General features: G+C 43.4%; 1 protein-coding gene across 1 annotated transcript; it reads left to right on the top strand.

Moving 5' to 3' along the window:
- Positions 1-144: 144 nt before the first annotated feature.
- Positions 145-8,073, top strand: LOC135526364 (ubiquitin-like protein 3). Its single transcript, XM_064954686.1, has 5 exons — positions 145-1,034; positions 3,954-4,062; positions 4,409-4,495; positions 4,883-4,960; positions 5,164-8,073. Exons 1-5 carry the CDS (start codon positions 1,008-1,010, stop codon positions 5,214-5,216), a joined length of 354 nt encoding a protein of 117 aa, XP_064810758.1. The 5' UTR covers positions 145-1,007; the 3' UTR covers positions 5,217-8,073.
- Positions 8,074-8,941: the final 868 nt, after the last annotated feature.

Here is an 8,941-nt window from a genome sequence, read left to right as displayed (position 1 = left end):
CTTGAAACAAATGTCAAATTATCCCAATTTCTGTTGATTTCCTTCGTGTCCGACTTTCATCACTTGTTCAATCAAAATGGAATCTTATGGCAAGACTGCAACTCCCAGAAATACTTTTCGTTTCCTATGTTGACAAACAGCTGATTTCCGGTGTCTTTAAATGTCCTGCCATTATTCTTCGACAAGCAGCAGTTAGGTTCGATGTTATTTGACGGAAAGAGACACCCAAACGTGGGATACGTTTAACCATTGGGATGCTTATATATTTATTTGTTTTATACCGTTACGGTCTTTAGAGATGTGAGGGGTTTTTTGTTGGTAAGATTAACGGTAGTGATATCGCGGGTTGTGTTTTCTGTGCTCCCACAGTTCCTCTTTTCTGCCGCAGTCAGATATGTTCACTTTAGTTATATTTTAGCAACGTAGCTACCTACCTACATAAGTTAGTTACCTTCCTTGTAAATTAACACAGCTACCTAACGTTTCTTGGGGTGTCATCTCCTTGCTAGCCAACCATGCTACTAGTTACAAGCCAGCGTTAGGAGATCTTGTCAGGCAATACGGATGATTTTGAGTTAATCTGTCGAGGTTAAAGCAACGAGTTTATAGCCATCTGTTGTTAACTAAGTAACGTTAGTGTTGGCAAGCTACTGAAGCTAGCTAGCTAACTAGCTAATGTGTAGCCAAATGCTATGTAAGTAAATAGCTTCCGTCTATGATTGATAGGCAGTTGATTGGATACATACGCTTGACACCTAGCCACCATCGTTCGCAGATATCAGATATCACATCAACAGGCGAATCGTGTAACCAATTTTATGTTTCACGTTGGTCAGAGCGCTTGAGTTGGTGCCAGGCTGTGGAAAGCAGAGAAAGGAGGGGGGTGGGGGGTGAGAGAGTAGTGAAACGCACACAGTGTTCTTTGTGCCAGGGGTTTGGCCCAGTCTCCATCAGCAGAGCGCAACACTAACTGCCCAGTCGGCTCTGTTCAGAGCAGCTTCAGAGCCATGACAACTCAAAGGGATGTCGATATTGTGAGTATTAATTGCAACCCAACATAACCAATCCTTAGTTACTGCATAAGATCCAATGCTGTGCATGTCTAATATTGACGTGGTTACAGTGCGTGTGATGTTTTCCATGTCTGAATGTATTTGGAGGCTGGTTTAGGATCAGGGATTAACTCAAACAGAATAGCTGCTGTTTCTGTAATCATCTGTCAAACTACATTTTGAGATTGCCCCACATTTTTGTAGAGGTGAGCCTTAAAGGCCCAGTGCACCCCCCCCCCTGTGTTTTTATAAACATTTCCACACTGAGGTTGGAATAATGCTGGGAAAAATTATAATGCACTTTTAGTGTAAGAGCTGTTTTTCAGACTGCCTGAAATGTCAGCCATTTTTGGTGGGAGGGAGTTTTGGCCTTCTATGGTGATGTCACCATGGTAAATTGGTTAATAGACCAATCGAGTTCCAAACCTCTGCCTATAACAGCTAATTTAAACTTCCCTTCCCCACTCAAAACATTCCCAGACAGTCTTAGCTAAATTCTTGCTTGAGAACTTGTCCTTTTTGCTAAGAAACATTTTTTTTTATATATAAAAAAATATATATATATTTTTTTTTTTAAATCTCGCTAAGCTACTTAAATGTTGTTCAGAAATTATTTGCTATTGAGATATAAACGCCTCCATTGCACCTTTAACTGATTTGATTCATATCCCCAAATCACAGCTCTACCCTCTTGAATATTGTTAATTTCTTAAACAAACCTGTATGACCAGTGTAACACAAGTGCCACGGACATGGTTTTTAAGGCATGGATGGAGAGGAGATTTTTTTTTTTTTTAACTGAGGAGAACCAGTCAAATTGAAATCATAAACAATCTAAAAATCAATGCAGAAGCTAGTAGGCTACTCTGGACTGCCTGTACTATTGTACTGATGCCAGCTTGTGGTGTACTGGATTCCTCTACTTTTGCTTATTTGGTAGAATACCTCTGTCACATTTCTGTTCTCAATGCACGCATGTTGCAGACCCTTTCTCTTAATTCAAAACTGAGTTTTTAAAGTGCATTTTTGTTTGTCTCTTGATTGGATAATCTTAACAGTATATCCTTGATGGATTACAATAAAGGGCAGCTGGGCAGATTCTAGTTCGTTTTTTGTTTGTTTGGTTGTGGATCGGGGGGGGTTAAAGCTTGTTAATGATGACATGGGTATGTAACCCTGCACGTAGGGGTTATGCAGTTCATGGGGGGGAGGGGATGGGACGGGACTTCCTCTGCTTAAGGGGGTTGGCGTGTTTGTAAACGGATCATTGTAGGACTTTCCTGACGTCACACCTGGTGGCACGCTCTTTGTTCTGGCTTCCCTGATTACCAACAGAGAGAGTTTAGGATCAAATGAACACATTGTAATATGTGGGGAAAATACCCATCTGTTAACGTAACATTGATATTGGTCTCCAAACTATAATAGTATTGGTAGGCCTAATGGTTGGAATGCCATGATTTCCCAGGCATTTTCTGGATTCTGGTGGAATACCAATATCTACTTTGGTGAATGATTCCTTTTTTTAATGTGAGGCAGTGGTTGTGTGTGCAGCGTGTTTCGATTCGTCAACTGATGCAGAGGAGGGGTGGAGACGGTGTGCCTTCCGTCCATAATGATGCTTCAGAGCATTTTTCCCTATCAGAGGTTCTGACCTGGGGCTGCTGCCACCACAGGAGGGAAGGCTTTGAGCCTGGGTCTCCTCTTGTGCTGGCACTGCTGTGTATGCTAAAGGCTACTTACCGTAGCGGATGTTTCATGAGTTTAGAATTGATGAGTTGATAATAGATCCCATTTACATAGCCTACATGGAGTGTCTGACAGGAAACCTCAGAGTTGCACTACCTCAATCTACTTCATGTGAAATTATGTTTCCCTATTGCCCAATGGGATTTCAATTTCATGACTTGTATGTACTATGATTTCTCAGAAATAGTCAGTTGGTTTTATTCATTTGATACATTATTCTGTGGCATTTGGGATTTGACTCAATGCACTGGACCAACTGCCTCTTACCTTGTCCTTCTCTTTTGCCGTTTATTCCCAGCAGAACTCTGCAAACAGCATGTGGATGATGTAACCGTTAAACCAAATAACTATTTTAAATCCAAGAATATATATATTGTTCTAAGTGCCATTACCCAAGTCTCCTAAAAAGTAAACCAGGACCATCCTTTTGGACTCTGTAAATGACTAATACATATGAAATGGTCTCTGTTTGTTTTAGGAGCCTTTTTAAGGCTTTAGGGAAACATGTCATGTGCTAGTACGATTAGGGCAACATGTCAAACACATTTTCATGTTTTTTTTCTTTTTTTTCGATGCTTTCATTTAGTGGACTGGGTGGGTACAAAGAAGAGCAGGGAAAAGCCCTTTCTAAGACCTTCACGTATACCACCCCCCCCCCACCCCCGGGTTACGCGTTGGCAATATCAATGTAATAATGTGGCCCAGGCCTGTCTGGGACACCTGGGGTTATCACATTAGGCCGACAGCCCGGAGAGAGGAGTTGCTCCCTGCCTCAAGCCACTGAAGGCCCACTGTTCTCCCCCTCCACCCCCATCACCCCCCAGCTCCACCCTTATCTATGCCCCGTCCTACTATAGGGGCTCACTACACAACAAGCTCAGTCCTCTCTGAAGGAAGCAGCCCAGTCAAAGGGGCTGAGAGCTGCACCAGAGAAATCTAATTAGACTGGAATGCCAGTTTTGGTGCAGGCTTCCGAAGGTCATCTCATGTCATTTGAGGTGAGAGAAAATGGAAGGATTCCATGTGATTAGGCGAAACTACGTGCCTCTCATTGCTCGATGGGGTGGAAATGTGGACTTATTATACTGTAATCTTGTGATTTCTGTGGAGCATGTGTAGGATTATTCAGATGTTTTGTTTGGGCCATTCCAGGTGAACCTGCGTCTTATCCTGGTCAGTGGGAAGACACAAGACTTCATCTTCTCCCCCAACGACTCGGCCATGGACATCGCCAAGCACGTCTTTGATAACTGGCCCTTGGGTGAGTTTATTTGCATGTTGGGAGGTGGACCAAGAAACTACCACTTCACTGTCTTGTTTTCTATTGAGTTGTATTGCGGAATTAATCAGGTCACTTCAACTGTCTGATTTAATGTACTAGACATACTTCTATTTCTTGTTGTGAAAGCCCACTTTGAAGTCCGTTACTGTTATAGGAACAGCTGTTGGACCATGCCTTGTGTCGTAACACTTTATTCGATATCCACACCCCTGATGGTAGTAATGTTTGTGTGGGTTCAACCACTGCAGGAAGTGTGAGTGTTTCTGGCGCTGATTAAAAAAAAATCTCCCCTGAGCTTCTGTGTGTTGTCTCATCGCTCCATCAGGATGGGAGGAGGAGCAGGTGAGCAGCGCCAGCATCCTACGCCTCATCTTCCAGGGACGCTTCCTGCATGGCAACGTCACCCTGGGAGGTATTTGATGGACCCTCCTACACACACACATTCATCCCGCATGTCTGAAATTTACTAGTGAATACTGTGATTGAATGACCTGTGTCCTTTTGAAATTAAGTTTGACCCTAGAGTCGATGTCCGCTCCCCTGCAAACATCTAATTAGCATAATAAAAACATCAACTGTTGAGTAAGAGATAAAAAATGTTTTTTGTTTTTGTTTGCATGGGCTGTGTCTCAATCCACCACATCCGCCGATGGCGGCCTTAGACTCTAGAGGGTTACCCGTGCCACACATAAGGATGGAGAATGGGCATTCGGAACATGTTTAGTAATACCATAATTAAAGAGGATTTATATATTCTGCATATTAATTGTTCATTGTCTGTCCTTTTTTGTTTTCTAAGCTTTAAAGCTGCCCCCTGGCCGAACAACTGTCATGCACTTGGTTGCCAGAGAGACCCTGCCAGAGCCTAACTCCCATGGTGAGAACCCCTCCGTCTCGTTCTGTCTCATCTCAAGGAGGTCAACCCATCCCATCACCTAGCTGTCAGGGACCATGTTGAGCTGTAATTGCTACAGCTTTAGGCCTTATGGTCCCTTTTGAACCGGAAAGTCTGGGGATATTTGCTCTCGTTGTCGTGTTTGCAGTTGTCTCACCAAGTTTCTATCGTTCTCGTCTTTGTAGGTCAGCGTAACCGGGAGAAGACCGCGGAGAGCAACTGCTGTCTGCTCTTGTAAAGATGACAACAAACCACAATCCTCCCCTTAACCCTCCCCCACATTCACCCCTGCTCGGCTTCTGTCTGCCCGTCAACCATGGATTTGGAGAGATCACAGGGAGATGGGTCACAGAGCTGTGTCTGCTGTCTGGCACATGTTTGTGGCACTCTGGCCCAATCGGTGGCTTTGGAATTATTTGCAGGTTGTTTTTTTGTACCCATTTATTCAGATCAATTTTCTTTTTTCACCCTTTTGCCAGATTCTGCCTTTTTCTTCTGTGTTGTAAAACCATGTTAAGAATTTGTACATATAATCTCTGTGGTTACCCAGGATGAGATAGCTGGGTGACCATACAGGTTTTGAAGACCTCCCACAGAAACACTGTCAAACTATGACTTTGGAACATTGACCCGTACTGTGGCGTTGGTCATTTGCATTGACTCCAAGTATCTTTCTGCTAATGAAATGGAAGTTCCCATGGCTCTTGTAGAACGGCGTTAAAACCTCTCATTGCACTTAACTGGGTTGTTTATTAGAAAGTGTTTCTCGTTGTTGTTTTTGTATTGTCTTAATCTCCCCATCTTACAGAGGAAGAGAGAATAATGTCCTACTGTTAGACAAAGTGCCATCCTCCTCACCCGATGTAGACCGTGCACAGTACAGTAGTTGACTCCTACTAGCAGGGTGTGTGTAGTCTACCATAGCACCAGTGGAGTGGTGTGTATCTCTGTGACATGGGCCACACTCGTGTTTGTTCCTGGACTTGGACCAACAGGAAGAGTTCAAAGTTGTAAAGTGACACCTGTGTGTGTGTGGCATTGTCACGTGTTTGATCACCTCGACAGTGAATGATGAACTGGTCTAGTTCAGATTCTTCTAGCTAACTCCTACACATTCTCCCCCTGGTTGTGAAGCCCTGCTTCCCCCCCCCCCCCTTTTTTTTAACTGAGTGAAAAGTATTGAAGGATTGCTTCTGAGTGACCATTGTCATTCTGTATGGCTTCCACCTCTGATCAACATGACCATTTAGACTACATACCGTCCCATGGGACAGCCCCCTCGCCACTCCCCGTCCGACCTCAGTGAGGAATAAGGGAATCGACACCAGGAGCCAGTCAACAGAGAGGTGTTGGTAGTTGGAGGTCTTCATGGCCAACCACAGGACATTAGGACTAGAGGCATGAGGGAGCAAGTCCTTGGAGAGGGTTCCCCTTCGGAAAATGGGAGGAAATGATGATGATGGTATTTGACCTCCTTTTTGTTTGGATGCTGTCGGTTTTTGTTTGCCTTTTTGATTGTGGAATTATTCGGTAATATCATTAATATTGCAATTGGAAAATGTCAATTTTGATCTTGTATTGATATTGTTTGTCCAGTTGCTGATGTCTGACTCCTGTTAATTGAATGCCTTTTGTCCCAGGAGTTAGTGTGTGTGGGAATTGCGTATTAATTTTACATGACTGTATGTGTGACTGGATAGGTTGGGGAAATGACTGAGTGTATGGAGACAGTTTGTGTATTTGAGTAATGGGTGTGTGTTTGAACACACACACACCGTTTTTAGGTTAACACTGGAGGTTAGTGATGCAGGTGGTGGAGTAGAACAGATTGGTCTTGGGTGGCTGTGGTTTCCATGGAAACAGTGTGAATCCTTCCATTTAGTGAGTGTCCTTTGGTTAGTGTCCGTCAACCAATGTCACTGCTATGAAATGTAGCTCAATATGAATAAATGTATTTAAAAAAAAGAATACTAATGAAATGTGGTCTGCTTAAAGCTTGTATTATAAATTAATAAAACATCTTAAAGAAATGTTTTAAAGTGTGGAACACTTTGCTTGGACAACATGCATTCTTCATTGTAGAGGTTGTGACTTGTGATATAGGGGACAGATCTATGTTTTTGTCAGTAGAGCAGATGGATGGCCGCTGGGTGGCAGTGTTGTGTAGCTACTCCATTCTCATCCTAGGCCCTGGGCTATCACTGTTCAACACCTGGTTGAGTCCCGTACTTGTTTTTTTTTTTTTAACTCGGCAAGTCAGTTAAGAAAATAATGACGGCCTACCCCAGCCACACCCGGACGACGGTGGGCCAATTGTGCACCACCCTATGGAACTTCCAATCTCGGCCGGATGTGATATAGCCTGGATTCGAACCAGGGACTGTAGTGATGCCTCTTGCATTGAGATGCAGTGCCTGAGACCGGTTTGCCACTCGGGAGCCCCTGTACCGATAAGAATTCCATGTGTGATACTCCAAGGTCAAAATGTACTATTTTGATGTTGGCTGTTACATAACCTTTTCCTCTGACTGTAATAATGGTTGGCTGACATTATCTATTATTCAGAGTTAGTGTGTGTGGTTATTTGCAATGAATTTAGTTAAGTAGTAGACTGATCAATATTACTCTCCAATATCACAAATTACCTTAACAATGGATAAGAATCAGTGTAGTTTTGATGGATTACCATATGTGGACTTGGATAACTAAAAGGTAGTAATCAGTCACTAGATTAAATTAAGGTTAAATACATTTTAAAGAATAAAAATTGCTATTTATTACATTCTGATACCAATTTATATAGTTTTGGTGCTGGAAATAAGTTTGGGCGTCTTGGTTTCTGTCTGCGATTTAGACCCCATATAAAATGCTATGCATGTTGTAGTGATTCAGTCGTAACAGTTGGTCGAGCTCCTATTATTCAATATTATTCTCTCCAAAAACCTGGTTATGACGATTAACTGAGAGCGCTCCAGGTTTCCAGTTGACGTTGGCAATTAAAGTTAGGAAAAGTGCTGTCAAGCTCCCAGATTTATTCTAAAACCTACTGCTGTTCTTAATCTTTTAAATAAACTACTTGTTCTTCCATGCATCTGCTCATGTCTCTCTGTCTGTCTGTTTTTAGCTCTGTCTGGCAGTGGATGAAGTAACAGAGAGGAGAGAGATGGTCATAACAAAGGGGTCTCAACTGTGAGGTGATAACCAGCATCTCTGACATGGAAGCAGCATCTGTTGAAAGCATCACTGCTCTAAACACAGATACCACTGTTTCAGGATGAATAACTTTGCGGTCTTGCATTAGTTGGCACGTGCGGTCAGTCTGTCCAGTGTGTTAGAGTGGGCCCCAGTCCAGGTTTGGCGACCAAGGGTAACAGAACCACACATGGTTCAGCTGGGCCGTCTCTGTGTACAGTGTGCTATGCTGCTGTGGTGATCGGCAGGGGTGGGGTGGAGTACAGCTGCCATACCCAGCTTCCTCTGGCCTTGGCTGGGGACTCTCCTCTGCAGGGAAGCCGTGATCTGGGAGAGAGGCTGCATGTGGCTGAGCGTAGGCCTGTCTGTAGTGATTTCTGAGGCCCTGGGAGAGCCGTCACTCTTTTCCCCTCTGTTCATCTTGGGCTCTGTATCTCACACTCCCTCCTCCAGCTCCCCCCCCCCTCTCTCTCAGAGGCCCTCTGCAGGCACTCTGGGTAATAGGTGTGTGAACATCATAAGAGTATTAGATGTCTGAGGCTCTGCACTTGCAGTGGGTTGTGACTAAGGTTGCAACGTTACTGGTAATTTACCAAAGTTACTGGAATCTTCTGTTTTAATATACAGTCCCCACATAATTTATTTGCAAATTATGGTGGAAAATAAGTATTTGGTCAATAACAAAAGTTTATCTCAATACTTTGTTATATACCCTTTGTTGGCAATGACAGAGGTCAAATGTTTTCTGTAAGTCTTCACAAGGTTTTCACA

Source organism: Oncorhynchus masou, chromosome 32 (assembly GCF_036934945.1).
Source record: "Oncorhynchus masou masou isolate Uvic2021 chromosome 32, UVic_Omas_1.1, whole genome shotgun sequence".
NCBI lineage: Eukaryota > Metazoa > Chordata > Actinopteri > Salmoniformes > Salmonidae > Oncorhynchus > Oncorhynchus masou.
The sequence above is the reverse complement of the archived record's forward strand: the minus strand, read 5'-3'. Positions and strand labels throughout refer to the sequence as shown.

Excerpts from the sequence above, each read along its gene's own strand:
- LOC135526364 (XM_064954686.1), top strand. The coding sequence starts at position 1,008 with ATGACAACTCAAAGGGATGTCGATATT. Across the intron at positions 4,063-4,408 it reads CTTTGATAACTGGCCCTTGG|GATGGGAGGAGGAGCAGGTG; the intron begins GTGAGTTTATTT and ends TCGCTCCATCAG. Across the intron at positions 4,496-4,882 it reads TGGCAACGTCACCCTGGGAG|CTTTAAAGCTGCCCCCTGGC; the intron begins GTATTTGATGGA and ends TTGTTTTCTAAG.